Genomic DNA, 25,753 nt, shown 5'->3' on the forward strand with positions numbered 1-25,753 from the left:
GTTGAAAAGTAGGATTTGGATAGATATAATGGGAAAATCTATAGTTATTCACATTTGGAATGGACTAACTTAGATGATAGTTTCTTATCACTAGAGCCCCCAAAACTGGATTAAGGTTGGGGGGGAGGGGTGTTAGGATTACAGGTGAGAACTCAGGTTGTACGGGCAATTCTCTAGCTCAGAATTCACACCTTTATTTCCGGCCTTTAGGGGGAGTTTACACCTTTGAACTTCTGAAAAGGAGTTTACACAACCTTTAAAAGGAACAAGTTCATTGGTTGCAGTATTTTCTCACAAGCCCTGTTGAGTTTTCACTACAATATCTTCGAGGATAAAAGAGGGCAGCATTGGTTCTGGAGAGCAGTCGAGTATGGGACAGAGTTGGGACAGCAGGCTGAAAGGAGAGAGTCTGGATGGGAGACTGAGTTGACACGGCAGTCCCCAAGGATAACTTAGAGACAACAGGATCTTTACAATTCAAGAACTTTACAATTTGGCGCCCACAACGTGGGGCAAGTACTTTTGCTTATCCTGACAAGGACTTATTCTGAGCCCTTCAGAGGAGCTAGCCGGGACCTTCACGTTTTGGCACCTGAACAGGGACTGACAAGATCCAGATCTCAGTGGAAAAGCCTCTCTGACCCAGAAGCGTGAGTAACAAGGAAACTTTGCTTAAAGAGCTAAAGTAGAATTTCAGTGAAATGGGGCAAATGCCTTCTGTTCAAGGAAAATGTTTAGAGAGCATTATCAAGGTTATGAAAAGCCAAGGATTGATTATAATTTTGGAGGAGATTATTGAACTTTTAAAAACTGTGCAGGTCATACGTCCTTGTTTTTATCTGGAAAAAGAATTGGATCCAGATGAATGGAAATTAGTAGGAAAGCAATTAGGTGAACACTACAATTCCAAAACAAACACAATTCCAAAGCTACACTTCATACCTACAATTTAGTCCAAGTGGCTTTAAAAATTGTTATTCTTAAGGAAAAGAAGACGGAGCAAAATGGGGAGGTGTCAACTAAACTAGGTGAAAAAGATGAATCAGATAACAATGAAGTTAAGTACAATTCTGAGCAACAGGAGCATTTCCCATCTCCTCCCTCAATTAACCCTTCAGGGGTGGAGCAAGAAGGAGGAGGGGAAGAGGAACACAAACAGAATTGCCTGTGAAGCAGCCTAAGCCTATGACAAGATTAGAAAAAGCATTGGTTAAAGCTAAGAGAGAAGGACAGGATATAAGTGATTTTATACATGCATATCCTGTGATTGAAGATATTGACTCTCTAGGTCATAAAAGGAGAAAATATACACCTTTAGATTTGAATAAAATTAAAGATTTGAAAAAAGGTTGTACCCTTTATGGGACTACATCAGCTTATGTTAAAATGTTACTAGATGGTTTGTCTTATGAAGTCCTAACCCCAAATGATTGGAAATCCATAGCAAGGACATGTTTAGAACCTGGACAAAATCTGTTGTGGCTTGCAGAGTTTCATGAATTATGTAAGATCCAAGTCAGATGCAATTTGAAAACAGGAGTTAACACACAATTCACTTTTGAGCAATTAGCTGGTGAAGGTCAGTATGGAGAGAATTCAGAACAGATTAAATATAACATAACAGTGCATGAGCAAATTGCTAAGGCTGCAATAAAAGCTTGGGGTTCCCTCCCCAGACAGAAAGATTGGGGAGAGGCTTTCACTAAAATAGAGCAAGGTCCCAATGAAACTTTTGCAGATTTTGTGGAATGTCTGCAAACTGCTGTCAAAAGAACTATTGGAGAAAATGCAGCTACAGAAATAATGACCAGACATCTGGCTAAGGAAAATGCCAATGAGATTTACAAAAGAATTATATGGGGATTAGAAAAAGATGCTCCTTTAGAGGAGATCATAAGACAATGTGCTACAGTGGGAATAAATGCTTTTTACACCCAGACTATAATGAACATGGAAATACAGGGTCCCTCTTGGCAAAGGACTTCTAGAGAAATTCATCGATGTTTTCAGTGAGGAAAAATGGGACATCTAAAAGCTCAGTGTAGATGTGGAGGATGAGAGAAGACCTAAAACACCATGTCCAAAATGCCACAAGGGTCTCCACTGGGCCTCCAAATGTAGATTGACCCAGGGAAATGAGAGGCGAGGCCCAGCTTCAGGCCCCCAAGTGGGGCATGATGGCAGCCGAGGTTACATCCAGAGAAATTTAAGACATGATCAATCAGCCAAAAGGCAATCAGATGGAAGAAAGGGATTGAAATTAGGAAAAATAAAGTTGTATGCAGTAGAGACTACTGAGATATTCCCTGGAGAAGTGAAATCTGTTCCTTTTGAGCCTATGGATCCTTTCCTCCAGGCACAGTAGGCTTGACCATTTCACCTTCTGAGAGTGCTTACAAAACAGTGTCCATCCATATACTGATGTGGGAAACTGGAGAACATGTAGCTAATATCCCAGTCACTAACCCAGGTAGACAATGTGTGATTTATCAACCAGGAGAAGTAGTAGAATTAGGCTTATTGTTACATAACCCTAATAAGCAATCTGGTGACAGTTGCCCAGATTCTGACTCCAATGAACAAAATTCAGGAATATATTGGACAACAACTGTGACAGCTGACTGACCTATGCTTACTATTTATATAAATGGAATACCATTTGAAGGATTGGTAGACACGGGTGCAGATTGTACAGTTATTAGGGGTGCCAACTGGCCCAGTCATTGGCCAAAGATTAAGGCAGACACCTACATATCTAGTATAGGAGGATCAATAGCAGCAGAAGTTAGGGCTATGCCTTTAAGACGAATATTTGAAGGTGAAACAGGAGTTTTACTCCTTTTGTGCTTGAAAAAATCCCCATCAATCTGTGGGGAAGAGACATTTTACAGCAGATAGGATTACAAATAAGCACTTCGGCTTTTTAGGCAGGACTGCTGTTGAAGGCCTACCTGCACTTTCACTAGTTCCTATTCAGTGGAAGACTGATTCACCAGTGTGGGTCGAACGGTGGCCCTTAAGAAGTGATAAAATTCAGGTCTTATTAGACATAGTGCAAGAACAACTTGACCAAAGACACTTGCGGCCTTCTCTAAGTCCTTGGAATTCCCCAGTATTTGTGGTGAAAAAGAAATCTGGGAAATGGAGGATGTTAACTGATCTAAGAAGAGTAAATGAACAGATGGAAACTACGAGAACTCTTCAGCCTGGACTTCCATCTCCTACTCAGTTGCCAAGAGAATGGCCTCTTTGGGTTATAGACATTAAGGATTGTTTCTATTCTATCCCTCTAGATAAGGAGGAAATGAAAAGATTTGCTTTTTCAGTGCCTAGTGTTAATTTGGCTGAGCCTTATAAAAGATATGAATAGACAGTTTTGCCAACAGGGAATGAAAAACAGCCCTACTATGTGCCAAAATGTATGTTGCTGCTGCTCTTGCTCCAGTAAGAAAAGCCTTTCCAAAAGTAATATTGTTATATTATATGATGATATTTTGGGATGTGCACCTGAGGAACAAATGTTAGAAGCATGTCCACAAAAGACTATAGAAACACTAAGGAACTACAAATTGCAAATAGCTCCAGAAAAAATTCAAAGACATGCTCCTTTTCAATATTTAGGATATGAAATATATCCTAAGACACTCACAGTACAAAAGCTTTCTTTAAGAACAGAGAAGACTTCCGGCCAAGATGGTGGCGTGGAGGCAGACGGCTGCTTGAGCTCCTCGTTTTCTCTCAGAACTTACTTCATGACAAGCCTCAGACTTAATGCTTGACCCAGAAAGAAATCCACAGATGATCACCAAGAGAAGACATCCTTGAAAGTCGCAAGAAAAGGTCTGCGTTTGTTCGGGGGAGGGTCAATCAGACTGGGCGCAGACTGAGGGCAGGCAAGCCAGAGCGAGACAGGCAGCTCACACAACTCAGACCAGAGGGGGAGGGGTACGATCTCTGCCGTTTGTACAAAAAGACTTTTTCCCCAGAATGGATACTCTGTCTTGGCAGCAAGCCAGGAGCAGGGAGAGGGTGTAAACACCAGAGGTGAAGATTAAAACCCCGGAAAGCCAGCTTCTCTCAGAATCCGGCCACCCCCAACCCCCACCTGGACTGACTCAGTGCGTTCTAAGAGCCTCAGAGCGCAGACTCAGTACAGTCATTGCTGTTCTGTTAGTGGCTCTCTGCTGCCCTACCCCCAGTCTGTAGAGGAAGCCCATTAATACCATCCAGCCCCATCCCCCACAAAACAGACCAATTGTTTCTCTTGTCAGTTTGTTTTCTTCGATTCCTACTCTGACAAAATGAACAAAAAGTTCAAAAGGGCTCTAACCATTGACAGCTTTTGTATGGAGAGAGAGAGCAGACTTCAAACACTAAGGAGACTAAAAACAGACTGTCCCCAGATGAATCCCCTAAGAGGGATATGAGCTGCTCCTCAATACAAAAGAATCTCATAGAGGAAATCAAAAAGGCTCTCACAAGAGAGCTGGAAGAGAAATGGGAAAAGGAAAGGGAAGCTTGGCAATAGAGCCTGGAGAAGTCATCCCATGCATTCCAAGACAGAGTGGATAAAGAAATCAAATCATTGAGAAACAAGATTAGTGAGCTGGAAAAGGTAAACAACTCCAAGGAAAACAGGATTAGTGAGCTGGAAAAAGAAAACAGCTCTCTAAAAAATAAAATGGATAAAATGGAAAAAAATTCCATAGAAGATAAAAACTCAATTGGACAATTACAAAGAGATATAAAGAAAGTGAGTGAAGAAAACACATCATTGAAAATTAGACTGGAACAAGTAGAAAGGAATGACTCAAGGAGAAACCAAGAGGTAGTCAAGCAAATCCAGAGAAATGAAACAATTGAAAAGAATGTCAAGTACCTTACTAGAAAGACAACAGACCTGGAAAACAGATCCAGGAGAGACAATTTGAGAATAATCGGACTCCCTGAAAAATGGGAGGAAAAAAAGAGCTTGGACACCATTTTCGAGGAAATTATCAAAGAGAACTGCCCAGACGTACTGGAAACAGAGGGTAAAATAGACATTGAAAAAATTCATCGATCACCTACTGAAAGGGACCCTAAAATCAAAACGCCAAGAAATATAGTGGCCAAGTTCAAGAACCATCAGATAAAGGAAAAGATATTGGAAGCTGCTAGAAAAAAGCAATTCAGATATGGAGGATCCACAATAAGGATAACCCAGGATCTAGCAGAGTCCACATTAAAAGAACGAAGGGCCTGGAACATGATATTCCGAAAGGCTAAGGAACTTGGTATGCAGCCAAGAATAACTTACCCAGCAAGAAGGAGCATCGTTTTCCAGGGAAGAAGATGGACATTTAACAAAATAAATGAATTCCATCTATTTTTGATGAAAAAACCAGACCTACATAAAAGGTTTGATCTTCAAATACAGAATTCAAGAGATTTCTAAAAAGGTAAAAAGAAATCTTGAGAACTATACTTCTGCCAAAAAAATAAGTAAAGAACATATGTACAATTTGTCTTAGAAACTAGAGGTAGAAAGGAAATTATATCATAAAGTGTAAAGTGTGGTACTACATCTCATGAAGAGGCAAAAGTAACCTATTATATCTGAGAGAAAAGAAGGAGGGAGATGAACACAGTGTTTATCAATAGACATATTCAATTTATGGTGAAACTTCTTCCACTTCATTGAAAAGTGAAAGGGAAGGAGTAAGCTAAGGGGAAGGGAATATAGAAATTTCAAGGAAAAGGGGTAAAATAAAGGGAGGATCTTTAAGATGGGGGAGGGATCCTAAAAAGGGAGGGCTGTGAAAAGCAAGCGGTGTTCACCAGTTTAATACTGGGTAGGGGGGTAAGATAGAAGGAAAGGGGAAAAGCATAAGCAGGGGTTAATAGGATGGCAAGCAATATAGAATTAGTCCTTCTAACCATAAATGTGAATGGGGCAAACTGCCTCATAAAGAGGAAGCAGTTAGCAGACTGGATTAAAAGTCAGAATCCTACTATATGTTGTTTACAGGAAACACACCTGAAACAGGGTGAGACATTCAAACTAAAAGTAAAAGGCTGGAGCAGAATCTATTATGCTTCAGGCAAAACCAAAAAAGCAGGAGTAGCCATCCTCATCTCAGATCAAGCAAAAACAAAAATTGATCTAATTAAAAGAGATAAGGAAGGGCATTATATCCTGCTAAAGGGCAGCATCAATAATGAAACAGTATCAATATTAAAAATATATGCACCCAGTGGTGCAGCATCTAAATTCTTAAAAGAGAAATTAAGAGAGCTGAAAGAGGAAATAGATAGCAAAACTATAATAGTGGGAGATCTCAACCTTGCACTCTCAGAATTAGATAAATCAAACCACAAGATAAATAAGAAAGAAGTCAAAGAGGTAAATTGAATACTAGAAAAGTTTGATATGATAGATCTTTGGCGAAAGCTAACTAGAGACAGAAAGGAATATACTTTCTTCTCAGCAGTTCATGGAACCTATACAAAAATTGATCATATACTAGGGCATAAAAACCTCAAAATCAAATGCAGTAAGGCAGAAATAGTAAATGCATCCTTTTCAGACCACAATGCAATCAAAATTACATTCAATAAAAAACCAGGGAAAAATAGACCAAAAAATAATTGGAAACTAAATAATCTTATACTAAAGAATGATTGGGTAAAAGAGCAAATCATAGACATAATTAATAACTTCACCCAAGAAAATGACAATAATGAGACATCATACCAAAATGTGTGGGATACAGCCAAAGCAGTAATAAGGGGAAGTTTTATATCTCTACAGGCCTACTTGCATAAAATAGAGAAAGAGAGGGCCAACGAATTGGGCTTACAACTAAAATTGCTAGAAAAGGAACAAATTAAAAACCCCTAGACAAACACAAAACTTGAAATTCAAAAAATAAAAGGTGAGATTAATAAAATTGAAAGTAAAAAAACTATTGAATTAATTAATAAAACTGAGTTGGTTCTATGAAAAAAACCAACAAAATAGACAAACCCTTAGTAAACCTGATTAAAAAAAGGAAAGAGAAAAAGCAAATTGTTAGTCTTGAAAATGAAAAGGGTGAACTCGCCACTAATGAAGAGGAAATTAGAACAATAGTTAGGAGCTACTTTGCTCAACTTTATGCCGATAAATTCGATAACTTAAATGAAATGGAAGAATACCTTCAAAAATATAGCTTGCCCAGATTAACAGAGGAAGAAGTAAGTAGTCTAAATAGTCCCATCTCAGAAAAAGAAATAGACCAAGCTATTAACCAACTTCCTAAGAAAAAGTCCCCAGGACCAGATGGATTTACATGTGAATTCTACGAAACATTTAAAGAACAACTAACTCCAATGCTATGTAAACTATTTGAAAAAATAGGGATTGAAGGAGTCCTACCAAATTCCTTTTATGACACAGACATGGTACTGATACCTAAACCAGGTAGATCGAAAACTGAGAAAGAAAACTATAGACCAATTTCCTTAATGAATATAGATGCTAAAATCTTAAATAAGATATTAGCAAATAGACTTCAGAAAATCATCCCCAGGATAATACACTATGACCAAGTGGGATTTATACCAGGAATGCAGGGCTGGTTTAATATTAGGAAAACTATTAGTATAATTGACCATATTAATAATCAAATTAATAAAAACCATATGATCATCTCAATAGATGCAGAAAAAGCATTTGATAAAATCTAACATCCATTCCTACTAAATACGCTTGAGAGTATAGGAATAAATGGACTATTCCTTAAAATAATAAGGAGCATATATTTAAAACCTTCAGTAAACATCATATGTAATAGCAATAAACTAGAACCTTTCCCTATAAGATCAGGAGTGAAACAAGGTTGTCCACTATCACCATTACTTTTCAATATAGTACTAGAAACTCTAGCCTCGGCAATAAGAGCCGAGAAAGAGATTCAAGGAATTAGAGTAGGAAATGAGGAAATCAAATTATCACTTTTCGCAGATGACATGATGGTATACTTAGAGAACCCCAAAGACCTGCTAAAAAGCTAATAGAAATAATTCAGAATTTTAGCAAAGTTGCAGGATACAAAATAAATCCACATAAATCCTCAGCATTTTTATACATTAACAACATAATCCAACAGCAAGAAATACAAAGAGAAATTCCATTCAAAATAACGGTCGATAGTATCAAATATTTGGGAATATATCTACCAAAGGAGAGTCAGGAATTATATGAGCAAAATTACAAAACACTTGCCACAAAAATAAAGTCAGATTTAAATAATTGGAAAGACATTCAGTGCTCTTGGATAGGCCAAGTGAATATAATTAAGATGACAATACTCCCTAAACTAATCTATTTATTTAATGCTATACCAATCAGACTTCCAAGAAACTATTTAATAACCTAGAAAAAATAACAACAGAATTCATATGGAACAACAAAAGGTCGAGAATTTCAAGGGAAGTAATGAAAAAAAAATTAAGTGAAGGTGGTCTAGCTGTACCTGATCTAGAACTGTATTATAAAGCAACAGTCACCAAAACCATTTGGTATTGGCTAAGAAATAGACCAGTTGATCAGTGGCATAGGTTAGGTTCACAGGGCAAGATAGTGACTAAAAATAGCAATCTAGTGTTTGACAAACCCAAAGATCCCAAATTTTGGGGTAAGAATTCATTATTTGACAAAAACTGCTGGGAAAACTGGAAATTAGTATGGCAGAAACTAGGCATGGATCCACATTTAACACCACATACTAAGATTAGATCAAAATGGATCCAAGATTTAGGCATAAAGAATGAAATCATAAATAAATTGGAGGAACATGGGATGGTTTACCTCTCAGACTTGTGGAGGAGGAAGGAGTTTGTGTCCAAGGGAGAACTAGAGACCATTATTGATCACAAAATAGAAAATTTTGATTACACCAAATTAAAAAGTTTCTGCACAAACAAAACTAATGCAAACAAGATTAGAAGTAACAAATTGGGAAAACATTTTTACAGTTAAAGGTTCTGATAAAGGCCTCATCTCCAAAATATACAGAGAATTGACTTTAATTTATAAGAAATCAAGCCATTCTCCAATTGATAAATGGTCAAAGGATATGAACAGACAATTTTCAGATGATGAAATTAAAACTATTACTGCTCATATGAAAGAATGTTCCAAATCACTATTGATCAGAGAAATGCAAATTAAGACAACTCTGAGGTATCATTACACACCTGTCAGATTGGCTAAGATGACAGGAACAAATAACGATGAATGTTGGAGGGGATGTGGGAAAACTGGGACACTGATGGTGGAGTTGTGAAAGAATCCAGCCATTCTGGAGAGCAATCTGGAATTATGCCCAAAATGTTATCAAAATGTGCATACCCTTTGACCCAGCCATACTACTACTGGGATTACATCCCAAGGAAATACTAAAGAAGGAAAAGGGACCTGTATGTGCCAAAATGTTTGTGGCAGCCCTTTTCATAGTGGCTAGAAGCTGGAGGATGAATGGATGTCCATCAATTGGAGAATGGTTGGGTAAATTATGGTATATGAATGTTATGGAATATTATTGTTCTGTAAGAAATGACCAACAGGAGAAATACAGAGAGGCTTGGAGAGACTTACATCAACTGATGCTAAGTGAAACGAGCAGAACCAGAAGATCATTATACACTTCAACAATGATACTGTACGAGGATGTATGCTGATGGAAGTGGTTATCTTCAACATAGAGAAGAGCTAATCCAATTCCAATTGATTAATGATGGACAGAATCAGCTACATCCAGAAAAGGAACAATGGGTGTAAACTGTTATTTTTACCTTCTGAATCCAATTCTTCCTGTGCAACAAGAAATTCGGTTCTACACACATATATTGTATATAGAATATACTGTAATATATTTAACATGTATAAGACTGCCTGCCATCTGGGGGAGGGGGTTGGGAGAGGAAGGGAAAAAATCTGAATAGAAGTAAGTGCAAGGGATAATGTTGTAAAAAATTACCCATGCATATGTACTGTCAAAAAAAAAAAGTTATAATTATAAAATTAAATAAAAATTAAATTTAAAAAAATAAAAAAAAAGAACAGAGAAGTTGAACACCTTAAATGATTTCCAAAAATTAATAGGAGATATCCAATGGATGCGCCCAGTGTTAGGCCTAACTACCAATCAACTGCAACCTCTATATGACATTTTAAGGGGAGACAGTGCTTTAAATTCACCACGCCAGCTTACAAAAGAAGCTCAAGAGGCTTTGAGAGAAGTTGAACTGGCTTTATCCAATGTGGTTGAAAAAGGCACTCAAAAACCCTTGGAAATATCAGTTTTTGCTACAAAAGAGGCACCCACAGCAGTCCTTCATCAAGGAAGCAGTGTGATTGAATGGGTGAACCTCCCAGCACAACCAAAAGAAAGCCTTACTCCTTACCCAGTGCTTGTGGCTAGAATTTTATTAAAGGCCATTAAGAGAGTAGTACAAATTATCTGGGATAAGTCCTAAAAAAATATACACATTCTATACTAACGCACAAATTTATGTATGCTGTGAGAACATCCCAGAATGGCAAATTTTATTGGCCACAGCTCCAAATTTTGCACATGGGTCTCCATTAAAGATATACCGGCTACTACATAATTGGTGATGGTTTTTTGAAGAAAAGTTTTCTAAGGTTCCTCTTAAAGGACCAACAATCTTTACAGACGCCTCCAAAGAAAATATTTGTGCTGTATACTCTCATGATTTAACCATAAAGAGAGTAGTCAGGACTCCTTTTCAGTCTACTCAGCAGAGTGAATTATTTTCTATCATGCTAGCTCTTACTTATTACCCAGGAGACATAAATATAATTACTGATTCAGCCTATTCAGTAGGTGTAGTACAAAGAATTGCCACAGCCCAAATAAAATTTGCAGCCTCTAATATTTATTAGCTCTTTAAGGAACTTCAAGAGCAAGGGAGAAAGCATGCAGGCAAGATTTATATCTTGCATGTCCACTCACATAGTGGACTTCCAGGTCCTATTTTTGATGGAAATTCAAAGACAGATAGCCTTTTAGCTATGTTAGCCAGAACTCCTTTATTTCAGGAAGCACAAGAATCTCATTCTAAATATCATCAGGCTGCTCGAGCTTTACGTTTACAATTTGGAATAACAAGAGAGGAAGCTAGGAGCATAGTAAAAAGCTGTCCAGCTTGCCTTCCTTTCCACGCTCCTACACTCCCTCCAGGGAAGAATCTTTGTGGTTTGAGACCCAATGAAATCTGGCAAATGGATGTGACTCATTATAAATCTTTTGGTCGTTTGTCTTTTATCCATGTGGTGGTAGACACCTTTTCAGGATTCACTTTTGCAATACCAGCAGCAAAAGAGACAGCCCAAGTGGTCACTGAATTCCTTATCCAAGCATTTGCAATTATGGGTGTGCCACAAGAAATAAAAACAGATAATGGACCTGCATAGTCTTCTAAATATTTTGCACACTTTTGTGCACAGTATAAGATTTTACACACCACTGGCATACCTTTTAATGTGCAAGGTCAGGCAATAGTAGAGAGAAGAAACAGAGACATTAAGACACTCCTCCAAAAACAAAAGAAAGGAGGAGCCACAGGTAACCCTAGAGAACTTCTAAATTTAGTTCTCTATACCATTATTTTTTTAATTTTTGACAAATCTGCACTGGCTCCGGCAGACAGGTTTTATAACCCACCAGAAGGGCAGTGTCCAGTGCAAGCAGCTCCACTGTCCTTAGATAATTGCCAGGTGATGTGGAGAGACCCAGAAAGTGGTGAATGGAAGGGACCAGATAGGTTAACTGCTTGGGGGAGAGGGTTCACTTGTATTTCTTCAGATGGAGAAGGAATCAGATGGGTGCCACGAGTCGTATTCGCCTTGTCCATCGGAGAGAGACAGAAAAAGAGAAAGACCTCAAAACAAAGGAGAAAATCTAAGAAACATCTGACACTGAAAAAGCATGGCTAATAAGAAGACTGTTAAAGAACTTTAAAACCAGCAGGAATCATTGGATTTCCTAACACAAGATGAGACTAATGGACAATGGATTTGTGGACATTTATAAATTCTCAATTTATGATTATTTGATCATGTTATTTGTTACATTACTTCTAGCATGTGTTATTATATTACTATGTGTTTATGTAATTTATGTAATTATGTGTAATACCTCTCATATTGATGGATTTATGTTTCAAGGTCATGACCACCCTATGTTTTAAATCAAAAGAAAGGGGGAGATGTTAGGATTACAAGGTGAGAACTCAGGTTGTCTGGGCAATTCTCTAGCTCAGAATTCACACCTTTATTTCCAGCCTTTAGGGGGAGTTTACACCTTTGAATTTCTGAAAAGGAGTTTACATAACCTTTAAAAGTTGCAAGTTCATTGGTCGAAGTATTTTCTCACAAGCCCCGTTGAGTTCTCACTACAATCTCTTCAAGGACAAAAGAAGGCAGCATTGGGTTTGGAGAGTAGTCGACTCTGGGACAGAGTTGGGACGGCAGGCTGGAAGGAGAGAGTCTGGCTGGGAGACTGAGTTGACACGGCAGTCCCCAAGGATAACTTAGAGACGACCGGACCTTTACAATTCAAGAACTTACAGAGGGGGAGACAGCTAAATGGCATAGTAGATAGAGCACCTACTCTGGAGTCAGAAGAACCTGAGTTCAAATACAGTCTCAGAAAATTAACATTTACTGGCTGTGTGACTCTAGCCAAGTCACTTAACTCCAATTGTCTAGCAAAAAATAAAACAAAACAAAACAAAAAAAAAAAAAAAAAAAAAAAAAAAAAGACTAGGCTAAGAACAGCTAGTCAGTATACAGTGAGTATAGCTCAGTTCTGGAGTTAGGATAAGTTCAAATTTGGCCTCAGATACTTATTAGCTCGGCAAATTACTTTACCCAAATGGCCTCAAGGTGAAAAAAAAGAAGAAAAAGAAGACTGGGCTAGATGATCTTGCTGGAATGTTGTAGAGGGAATTTCTTGTCAGGCACAGCTTTAACTAAATGATCTCTGAAATCTTTTCTACTTAGGAGATTATAATTATAAGTCAAGGCTAGGAAACAAGTAACTAGTGATTAATAAAAAAGACCATAAATAGATCCAAATACAGAATTTTGGAATGAGTAAACAAGAATTTTGAAGATTAGGGTTTTTTTGTTTGTTTGTTTTGTTTTTTACCTAAAATAACCTATTTCCTTCATTAGAAACTCACTTATTTAGGATAGAATATTGATAAATACACACATAAGAAAAGTTCTCCATTCTAGGCCTAAATAATGTTCCAGATACTCTTTCCATTCTAGTTTTCATGGAAGTTATGGATGAAAAGCTATTTATAAAAGGAAAACCAGTTGCCTTAGGCTAGTAAATAGTTGTTTCCATCTATTCTTCCAAGAGGCTAGTTTGGGGGACCGAGAAAGAGCAGTCACTTGAAGTGGCCAAAAAATACCAGAAAACACCAAAAAAATAATATTCTCACAGTCATTTTAGCAATTTGAGATTTATTTGGAAGTGCCAAGCTTCTCCTTTACAGGAAGAAAAATTAGCCAGTAGTGAAAACATTAGTTATTCCCTAACTTCCAACTTTCTCAATCAGATCACCAACTAATTGAGGGATGATTCCTTAAAAGAGTGAGAGAATCCTAGTTTACAAAATATGATGCTATGTAACTAAGTTATTTCCCCATGTCAGCAGTCCATTATTAACAAAATGTTGAGAAAAATCCTATAGTTTTCATTTCATCGGTGTCCATGGTGGATTATTTCATTATTTAACTGCTAATATTTATTCAAATAATCATTATAATATTTAAATTTATATAGCACTTTGACAGTCATGTCATTTATGAGATATATTTAAATATACAAATTTTATTAAAACATTTTTACTCTTAGTTACTGAATTGGCTATTGGTGTAGGCTTTTGTTTGGGGGGATAGGGGATTTTAATGAGGAGTAAGGAATGATGTTAGAAGAGAACAGTAATTGGGGCAAGTCCTAAGCCATCAGATTATATTCAAAGCTAAGGGAAAGAGAAATGTTTGAAAGAACAAAACAAACAAAATAACTGAATCTACAAACAACAAATCCCTGTAGATAGAAACCTTTTTTAACAAATGCAAGATTAATGGCAGAAACTAGGCATGGACCCACATTTAACACCACATACTAAGATAAGATCAAAGTGGATCCAAGATTTAGGCATAAAGAATGAAATCATAAATAAATTAGAGGAATATAGGATAGTTTACCTCTCAGACTTGTGGAGGAGGAAAGAATTTGTGTCCAATGGAGAACTAGAGACCATTATTGATCACAAAATAGAAAATTTTTGATTACACCAAATTAAAAAGTTTCTGCACAAACAAAACTAATGCAAACAAGATTAGAAGGGAAGTAACAAATTGGGAAAACATTTTTACAGTTAAAGGCTCTGATAAAGGCCTCATCTCCAAAATATATAGAGAATTGACTTTAATTTATAAGAAATCAAGCCATTCTCCAATTGATAAATGGTCAAAGGATATGAACAGACAATTTTCAGATGATGAAATTAAAACTATTTCCACTCATATGAAAGAGTGTTCCAAATCACTATTGATCAGAGAAATGCAAATTAAGACAACTTTGAGATACCACTACACACCTGTCAGATTGGCTAAGATGACAGGAACAAATAACAATGAATGTTGGAGAGGCTGTGGGAAAACTGGGACACTGATGCATTGTTGGTGAAGTTGTGAAAGAATCCAACCGTTCTGGAGAGCAATCTGGAATTATGCCCAAAAAGTTATCAAAATGTGCATACCCTTTGACCCAGCAGTGTTACTACTGGGCTTACATCCCAAGGAAATACTAAAGAAGGGAAAGGGACCTGTATGTGCCAAAATGTTTGTGGCAGCCCTTTTCATAGTGGCTAGAAACTGGAAAATGAATGGATGTCCATCAATTGGAGAATGGTTGGGTAAATTATGGTATATGAATGTTATGGAATATTATTATTCTGTAAGAAATGACCAACAGGAGGAATAGAGAGAGTCTTGGAGAGACTTACATCAACTGATGCTGAGTGAAACGAGCAGAACGAGGGGATCATTATACACTTCAACAATGATACTGTATGAGGATGTATTCTGATGGAAGTGGATATCTTCAACATAGAGAAGAGCTAATCCAATTCCAATTGATCAATGATGGACAGAAACAGCTACATCCAGAAAGGGAACACTGGGAAATGAGTGTAAACTGTGAGCTTTTTTTTTGTTTGTTTTTCTTCCCAGATTATTTTTACCTTCCGAATACAATTCTTCCTTTGCAACAACAACAAAATTCGGTTCTGCACATATATATTGTACCTAGAATATACTATAAGATATTTAATATGTATGGGAATGCCTGCCATCTAGAGGAGGGGGTGGAGGGAAGGAGGGGAAAATTCAGAAAAGAAGGGAATACAAGGGATAATGTTGTAAAAAAAAAAAAATTACCTATGCATATGTACTGTCAAAAAATATGTTATAATTATAAAAATTAATAATAAAAAATAAATAAATTTTTTAAAAAGAGAGAGGAAAAAACAAACAAACAAACAAACAAATGCAAGACTATTTCTAAAGCCAAGGCAACAGCCTCTACCAATATTTAATTTGATTATCCATGTGTGTGTGAATATATATATATATGTATATATATGAAAATGAATATACATGTGTGTACATAGGTATATAAACATATAAACATATTTATACTCATGTGTATATATGTATAGATTAAGCCAGGTAAATGATACATTCTATCTGAACTCATCTTTCCCCCCTCCCTAAAGGATCTACTGTAAATTGTTTTCAGCTTCAATTTTAAGATAAAATGCTTTAGCTACAGTGTATCAAATAGGTATAAATCTTCACCTGTGGTGAGAAAACTGTACCCAAGGATAATATAATTTCATCCAAAGTTGTGGGGCCTATATTACTTTCACAGCAGTATACCATAAGTATATGAAATTCATTATCCCAATTGTTGACATCAATGATAAAAATATGGTTTTGTGCCTTTTTAAAGGGGAAAGGAATTAAGTAAATTCAGTGTAAAAGAAAATTAAAATATCAAAGAGCAAACATTCCCAATCATTGAAGTTTGGTAACCTGATGAAAAATCACATCCTACAAACAAATATTTCCCAATGTTCACCATTATCAGAGATGAATGGACTATAGGACTGACTCAGTGTCACAATTCTTGTGTTCCTATATTTGCAAAGAACAAAGAATCAGCTACTACCAGACTAAAAGAACAAAACAGAGGGCTGTGTAGCTAATTGTTAGTATGTATCACATGAAGTGTTCCTTTCCTGCAGAGATGAGAAGAGGCTCATTGTCCTAAATACAACAGAGGTTCCGAATACTGCCCACATTCCACAAAACCCATGACATACTATACCTGTACTGGGCTTGAAAAAGTTCTTGTACAAAAGTGCTACTGACTGGAAAGGAGGGTCCTTCAGGTACTACATCATCCTCTAATGGAGGCTGGAAGAGAAAGAACAAGGCTTTGAACTATTAACATCGGTTCTTCACTAGAGGTTAACCTTTAAAATTCACAAAAATTTTCTAAACTTCCACAGAAGATTATGTCAGATATATGTCAGAAACAGTAACAAGAACAATAACAGCAGCCAAAACTTAGAGAGCACTTTAGGGTTTGCCAAGTACTTTAAATTATCATCCTATTTGGTAACAACAACCATATTAAGTGGGTGCTATAATTTTCTTTATTTTATAGATGATGAAAATGAGACAGAAAGACTGTAGCTGACTTATTAAGGTTTACAAAGTATATAAGGCAGGATTTGAATTCAAGTCTTCTTGGCTCCAGAAATTAAACTAGGCATAGATTAACATCTTATAGTCTATACCAAGATAAGATAAAAATGGGTTCATAATTTAGACAAGAACATTTTAAAAGTATTCCATAAGGTATACTATAAGCAAATCAGGAGAGCAAGAGATAATTTACTTGTCAGATCTTTGGAGAAAGGAAAGATTTATGACCAAACAAGATATAAAGGCCATTATGAATGCAAAAAGGATAATTTTGATTACATTAAATTAAAAAGGATTTGCACAAACAAAACCAATACAATTAAAATTAGAAGGGAAGCAGAAAGCTGGGAAATAATTTTTACAGTCAGTGTTTTTGGTCCTATTTCTAAAATATATAGAAAAGTAAGTCAAAATTTATAAAAATACAAGTCATTCTCCAATTGTTAAATAGTCAAATGACATGAACAGTCAATTTTCAGATTAAGAAATTAAATTCATTTATATTAAATGAAAAAAATGCTCTGAATAACTTTTGATTAGAGAACACAAATTAAAACAACTCTGAAGTACCAACTCACATCTATTAAAAGTTGGCTAAGACAATAGAAAAAGATAATGTATAATATTGGAGGAGATGTAGGAAAACTGGGACACTAATGCATTGTTGGTGGGACTGTGAAGTGATCTAGCCATTCTGAAGAGCAATTTGGAACTATTTCCAAAGGGTTATAAAACTGTGCATAACTTTTGATCCAACAGGTCTCTACTGGGTTTGTACCCCAAAGAGATCATAAGCAAAGGAAAAGGATCCACATGTGCAAAATATTTGTAGCAGCTCTTTTTGTCATGGCAAAAAAATTGGAAATTGAATAAATGCCCATCAAATGGGGAATGGTTCAGTTATGGTATATTACTATAATGGAATATCATTGTTTCATGAGAAATGATGAGCAGACTGATTTAAGAAAATCTTGAAAAGACTTGCATAAACTGATGCTGAATGAAGTAAGTATAACCAGGAAAACTTTGTACACAGTAACAGCAAGATTATGTATTTATGTATTTATTTATTTATTTACTTTTTGCTGAGGCACTTGGGATTAAACAACTTACCTAGGGTCACACAGCTAGGAAGTTTTAAGTGTCTGAGAATTCAGATTCTTCTGACTTCAGGGTTGGTGTACCACTGCACCACTTACTTGCCCTAACAGCAAGATTATGTGATGATCAACTATGATAGACTTAGCTCTTCTCAGCAATGTGGTCATCCAAGACAATTCCAATAGACTTGGAATGAAAAATGCCATCCACATCCAGAAAAAGAACTATGGAGATTGATTATGGATCAAAGCATACTATTTTCATCTTTTTTGTTATTGCTTTTTCTTTATCATTTTTGTTCTTTATCTTTTTGTTCTGACTTTTCTTCTATAGCATGACTAATATGGAAAATGTTTAAAATGATTGTACATGTATAACCTATATCAAATTGCTTGTTGCGTTGGGAAGGGGAGAGTAAAGGAGGGAGGGAAAAAAATTTGGAACTAAAAATCTTAAGAAAAAAATCTTAAGAAACCATCTTTACATGTAATTGGAAATAAAAAAACTACTGAGAATTTTTTTTTAAATCAGGAAAAAAAAGGATATTCATTTATTGAGTTTGATCACTGATCACCTAAGTAATGAAATGGAAATCTGCCACATTGTCTCTTCACCATTTCTCTCTTCAAACATACAATTACAATTCCCAAATCCTGCCTTTTATTCAGACAGTTTTACCTACATGGAATATTATTCTCCTTTCCTATTCTTCTTTCCATTCCTTTAGGGCCTAAGTCAAATCCTACCTCTTCCACAGAGGTTCCAAGGGCCAATTCAGTTCACAATGTCTTAAATTCTCTAAACTCCAGCAGTATGAATCACCTCTATTACTCACTCTAATAGTTATGTCATATACATACTTTTTTTCACTTATTTTCACTTATTTGTTTAATGATCTGATATTTAAACATCTTTTTAATCCTATTACAAGCACAATTGTAGGCACAGGAAATGCCCTTACTATATACTCATATAGTTTATAGTTTACCCAGATCTATTTTCTTTATTGTTTTGATTTACTTAAAAGCAGACTCTGCAAAAAAAAAAAAAAAAGCAAAACAATTTGGGAGAACAGCCTTCCTTTCCACGCCTTTGAACTTATGTTAGATCAGAGTACTTTTAAAAAACTAGGCCTCCAACCAAATAAGAGAAAGAAACAAATAAATTCCCTTACCTTCAAGGGAGGTCGGCCACTTTGTTTCACAAAATTGTTGAGATCTTCATGCACACGGTCCAAAAGCCATAGCAGAAATTCCTGGGCATCATGCTGGGAATTCCCTCGATACTGTAGGGCATTCTTTGAGACAATACTCTGAAAGTATATAAATCATTCTAGATCAATATGGCTCTGTTTTTAAAAATAAATTATCTCTTTCCCTACTCCCCCAAATTCAGGATGCTAGACTTCATCAAATGTTTTATACTTGGCTCAACAGTCTGGAAATTGAATGTTTTGTTTATTTTCAAAATTTTTGGACTTACCTTGCTTTCTAAAATAAATTAAAGAGTTCAAAAAAATACAAGAAGTGAAAGACAATGATAAATTCCTACCAGACAATGAGAGACTTACTAAATGCCTTCCCCCCATTTCTGTTTATTGAAATCATTTTTGTCAAATATAACCTTCTTCATGAAGACTTTTCTGCAACATGATGTGAAAGCTTTCCTATCTCTTAATCCCCAGAGCATTTTGGTTCACATCTTGCTTAGTTTTTACATGTGGAAGAGGGATTAAATGTTTTTTCTCTTTATTCTAAAGGAAAAAAATAGTTCATAAAAATGAAGAGAAATTGTCAAGATAAAGGACTATGGCTCTAGTCTGCTTTGCAGTATAGTTTAAATGACTCTGTCTTCAGAAGAATCACAGTATCTGAGGATGAAAAGCAGCCATCTAGTAAAACACAAACACAAAAGGAATTTCCCTCTATAACATAAGAAACAAAAAGTAGTTGAGGCCTCTCCCTGAAGATCTCCAAAGAAATAGATCCCACTCTCCATTCCCACTTTGGCAGTGCTCTAATTATTGAGAAGTTTTTCAGAGATCAAGCCTAAGCTGTTCTCTTTAAAATTCAACCCACTGCTCCTGATTATGCTCTCTGGATGCAAATAAGACCAGTTCCCCTATACATGTGTGTATGTGAGCACATAGGTGCACGTGCGCACGCGCGCACACACACACATGCTTTTCAAATACATGAAGACAACTATCAAGTCTTCATGAGCCTTCTTTTTCCAAACTAAATTAGCCCAATTCCTTCTGCCAATACTCATATGATATCCATACAAGACCTTCAACTCTCTTGGTTGCCCTCCTCTGGACACAGAGGTTAACAATGTCCTTACACTGTGATCTTCAGAACTGAATCTAACATTCCAAATGAGATCTGAAAAGGGAAAGTATTGAAGGATTATAGTAATCTATGCCTAAGATTGAATTAGTTTTTTAAGACTGCCATATTATACTGCTAATTCACAATGAGCTTACAAGTCTACTAAGACTCTTAGATCTTTTTCAGTTCTTATTGCATCCAAGGAGACTTTATGCTTCCTAAGTATACAAGAGCATCAGACTATGCATGTAATTGGCATTCAATAAATATTTTTTAAAATAAATTAGACTAAATACACACATTGGGATAGTATCAAATGAAGCACAAGATGCTACCAGCTGGTCCAATAACAACAGAGGAGAAAAATCATAGTTTTCAAATTAATGTTTTACTGACTTAGAGTAAATACCAAGTAGAATATGTATAGAATAATCAAGTTTGGCATAAATCCATAGCTAATGAATTTTTAGGTTCCCTGAAGAGAAAAAAAATTTTTTTGCCAGGAGATAAGCAAAAAGAGCAATCTGAAAAACCATGAAATAAAGGAAGTCCTAGTATTTCCTGAGCCAATACAACACCTTCACCCAGAGACAAAGACAATTGAAAAAAAGGAATTGTTGATAGGGTTGTTCAGTCATTTTCAGTCATGACTCTTCAATGGCCCCATCTGGAGTTTTCTTGCCAAAGATACTAGCGTGGTTGCCATTTACTACTCTTTTTCATTTTAGAGATGAGGAAACTGAGGCAAACTTCAGGGACTTGCCCAGGGTCACACAGCTAGAAGTGTTTGAGGCCAAAATTTGAACTCAGAAAGAGGAATATTCCTGGCTCCAGGCCCAGTGTTCTATCTACTGCACCACCTAAGATCCAAAAGAATTGTGGAATGCTTTTTAAGGTCTTTTTCTAGTTTTTACCTTTTTTCTTTTTATTAATATTTTCTGTTTTCATGTCACTTTCATTTCCAGAAGAGAAATAATATACCCAGACAATCGTGACTTACATTAAGGAATGAAAAGGGAAATAAGCAGTTGAGCAAAGCTACCCAACGTATAAAGTCTAACAGTATACACAGTATTCTGCACTTATAGTTCTCTATCTCTGCAAAAGTAGGAAGAAGCATTCTTCTTCAGGGCCAACACAGATTCAGATTTGTTGGTGGATTTGAGAAAGAGAAGAGAGAGGGGAGAAAGAGAAAGAGAAAGAGAGAGAGAGAGAGAGAGAGAGAGAGAGAGAGAGAGAGAGAGAGAGAGAGAGAGAGAGAGAGAGAGAGAGAGAGAATAGAAACAGCTTTCCTAATATCTATCGGTTCAAATAAGACTTTATAATCTCCTCTGAATTCTAGCATGTCTTTTATTTTAAATGCCAGGAAAAAAAAAAAAAAAAGAATTATCTTAATATTCCTCCTATCCTATTCTTACTCAACTAAAGAAACATTTTTAACTTCACTAAAAAGTTTGAAGCTTTCATGCTTATCAGCTTTCTATCTCCCTTATCTTGTATCTCTATATAAAAAGATAATATTCACTCTATTCAAACAGTAATGTCATAATAATCAAACAAGAAAATCCATGTGACAATTGCAATTCATATTTGTACTGTTTTAAAGGCCTGCAAAGCACTTTCTTCACAAATTACTCTGAGAGAAAAAGGGAAAACAAGAGATAGATTCATAAAGAGAGAGAGAGATGGATAACATACACATATATATGTACATATGTGTGTATGACTTTGAGGACAGTATTTTACATCAGTGCCCCAAACAATTTGTGGATAGTATAGAGATACTTAAGGGAAAGCTACAGTCCCAAAGATATATCCATTGATAGATTTCAGGTCATTAAGCAAATTTTACTAACAAAGAGGTGGAAGGGACTTGCCCAGAGTCAGATTGAGTATGTGTCAAAGGCCAAACTTGAATCAAGATCTTCCTAGTTTCAATGTTGGCTCTCTATTTAGTATAGACTCTTGAAATGTATATCGTTATTTTTAAATAAGACCAAATTCTTCTATTCCAGTTATCAGAGAAAAATGTGTCCAAACTCCTTCAATTTATGACCCTTCTCTCTGTGCTCTTAATTCAATTCAACCAATATTTCAATGACTACTTTAATCAACATTTAACCAACAATACATACACACACTCACTCACTGTTGCAGGCTTGTGGTAGGTTATAATATCCTCAGACATCTTTAATTTCTTCAATTTTCCCCCTCGTGTACTTTAACTATCTTGTAGCATTTGACATTGATGTACACCTAATTTTTTGCAGATATTCCTTTTCCCCTTGACTTCCAATTCCCTGCTCCAAACCTGTTTCTCCAAATTGCTTTTTTTCTCCCAATGACTTTATCCTCTCATTCCTAAGAATAAATGATCCTCAAGGTCCTATCAATAGTCTTGTGTTATTTTTATTCTCTTTGTTGGTAGTCTCATTCATTTCATAAATACAAAGCTCACTCTTATGCAGATGAATCCAAAATCTATACATCCAACACCAATCCCAACTTTCAACTACTTACTCTACCAAGATATTTTACTATTACATCAAAATTAACATCTCTATAACTGAACTAATCATCCCCTAAAAATTCAGCCTTTCGCCAAGCTTTCCTATTTCTATTGAAGCCATGATCTTCCAGTCAGCCAGCCTCAAAACCTCAGTCATCTCTGATTCTTAACTTCCTTATACCCCACATTTACTCTATTGACAAATTCTGTAGATTCTATTTGCCCACTCTTTCTCACATATCACATATATTCATAATAGCACTATCTCATTAATATCTTCATCAACTCTTGCTTCCACTGATAGAATAGTCTCCTTACTTCCAGTTCCTCTTCTTTCTCGTGCAACCTTCATATAGCTGACAAAATGATCTTTATAATGGAAAAATATAACCTACTCAAAAAACATTCAATGGATCCCTATTGCCTAAAGGGTAAACTATAAACACATTAACATTCATTCTGGGCCCCACAAATTTGGTTTCTAACTCCCTCTCCACTTTAATTCACATTATTCCTCTTCAAGCACTCCAAACTTATATTATATTCTCCAAACTTCACTACTAAGTTGTTTCCAAGCTTGATATGTCATTTTTCACCACTGAATTTGTATAATCCACCCTCTCTGCCTGGAATGTATTCCCTTTTCATCTCTGCCTTTCAAATCTTTGTCCCCATCATGTACTACCTTGTATTATACTTATTAAAGCACATATTTCCAACAACCCACTTCAGTAGATAGTAAGCTCTTTGAAGTCAAGAACTGTATGATTTTTTATCTTTCTAACTTGCCCCTAATACACTACTTTAAACATAGCATTCAATAGATGGTGCTTATACTAAATTTGCTAAATTTCTCTCCCATCTTATTAAATTTCCTCCTAGGTTCATTCCTTAACACCTAAAAATAGGCATGACTATTGGGAGGAAAGGACAAAGAAGGAAAATGGAGACTATATTTGTCCATAAACCTTCATCTATCTTATATTCTAATTTAATTTCTTTTTTGTACTTTATTTTTATTTGTTTATTTATTTATTTTGCTGAGACAATTGGGGTTAAGTAACTTGCCCAAGGTCACACAGCTAGAAATTAAGTGTCCAAGGCCACATTTAAACTCAGGTCCTCTTGACTTCAGGACTAGTGCTCTATCCACTGTGCCACCTAGATGCTCCTTAATTTCTTTTTTGAATAATGTTTTATCTTTCCCAATTACATGCAAAAAATTTTTTTAACATTCTTTTTTTTTAATTTTGAACTGCAAATTCTCTCCTTCCATCCTTTCCTTCCCTTGCCCTCTCCCTAAGATGGTAAGCAATTAGATGGTTTTTTTTTTTTTAACTATCAGTCTTCAGTATATTGGCCTAAATAAGGCTGCCTCCACTTCCACTTCCTTAATGCCAACCCTCCCCCTCCTCAGCTATTCTATTTTCTTCCAATTTTCCATTATCTATTTGTTCAGTTCTAACCTCTTTCCTGACATCCAGTCTTGTATCTACAATTGCCTTTTGGACATCTCAAACTGAATGTCTCAGGCATCTTAAACTCATTATGTCCAAAACTGAATTTATTATCTTTTCCTCCAAATACTACCCTCTTCCTAACTTCTCTATTATGGTCAAGGGTACTATCATCTTCCCAGTCTCCCAGGCTTCAAACCTAGGTATCACATTAAATCTCTCATACTCTCAACCATTCCTTCCCTCAAAGGCACTCAGTATCTAGTTCTCATTTATGAAAGGAATGGAATACTATTGTGCCACAAGAAACGATATAATGCACAGTTTCATTGAAACCTGAGAAAATTCAAGTGAACAGATACAGAGTGAAGTAAGCAAAACAAGGAGAGCAATTTATACAATAACAGCAACACTGTAAAGAAACTTATAACTTCAAAGTCTTAAGTACATTGATCAATGTAATGATCAGCCATAATAGCAAAGGACTAATACTGCCACTAATAATGCCACCTTCTGACAGACAGCTACTAGATTCAAGAGAATGAGATATAATTTTTGATATGGCCAATGGAAGATTTTTTAAATTGATTATGTGTATATTTGTTACAAGAGTTTTGTTTTGTTTTCTTTTTTTAATGATGGTGAGTTAGCAAGGAAGAAACTTTATTTTTGTAAATTAAAAAGTAAATTCTTAATCTCTTATGAGTGTTTGGATGTTGTTATACATTTTTTAAATGTAAGTATTTGTAAATGTAGGCTTAATTGTTTGGGGGTTTGTTTTTTGTTGTTTTTGCTTGCTGGCCTCCTATAAGATTCAGCTCAAATCCTAAAAAAGGCTTTCCCTAGTCCTCTGCCACGTCACCCCCTATGTACTAGTGCTTTTCCTATTGAGATTACTTTCCATTTACTCTGGGTATATAATGTATGTACTTAACATATTATCTTCCCACCTCCATCATGTTAGAATGAGAGTTTTTTAAATAAGCAGAGACAGTTTTTGCCTTTATTCATATTTCCAGAATTCAGAATAATGCCTATTAAAGAATAAACACTTAATAAATGCTTGATAATTGATTATTAAAGTCAAGTATATCATAGATTACTGGAGTATATAAAAAGTTACCGCTTATTTTGTTGAAAATTGTATCTTTTCCTGAAATATAGATTCTAAAACATTCCAATTAATTGCAATTTCCAGGTAATCTGACTAAGACTTACTACTGAGGAATGGAAGGGGAATTCAAGATCATATTCCAGTATTATGAGAAAGGATCAAGTTGCAGGATATGAGAGACAACTCTGTGCTGCTTGCCTCTGCTGGGATGCTAAAGAAAACAAAGAAGGCTAAGAAATGAAGAAAAATAGTGAGCAGATACAAAGACGGGTCTTAGGAGACATGTCCATCATCAAATTGATATGAAGTTGCTCTATTTGGGGGGGGGGGTGAAATTGCATTGTTCTCTTTATAAATACTTGTGGTATTCATAAATATTATTTAAAAAATTTAAAC

General features: G+C 35.8%; 1 protein-coding gene across 1 annotated transcript in view; it reads right to left on the reverse strand.

The window, feature by feature from the left end:
* The window catches only part of USP31 (ubiquitin specific peptidase 31), a 142,505-nt gene that overhangs the window by 70,112 nt on the left and 46,640 nt on the right, over nucleotides 1-25,753 (reverse strand). Inside the window, exons 2-3 of the mRNA XM_074280363.1 lie at nucleotides 19,122-19,259; nucleotides 16,464-16,552 (exon numbers count right to left, since the gene is read on the reverse strand). Of these exons, the coding sequence (XP_074136464.1) occupies nucleotides 16,464-16,552; nucleotides 19,122-19,259 (227 nt within the window). The remainder of the gene's footprint in view (nucleotides 1-16,463; nucleotides 16,553-19,121; nucleotides 19,260-25,753) is intronic.

Source organism: Sminthopsis crassicaudata, chromosome 1, assembly GCF_048593235.1.
Source record: "Sminthopsis crassicaudata isolate SCR6 chromosome 1, ASM4859323v1, whole genome shotgun sequence".
NCBI classification, from domain to species: Eukaryota; Metazoa; Chordata; class Mammalia; order Dasyuromorphia; family Dasyuridae; genus Sminthopsis; species Sminthopsis crassicaudata.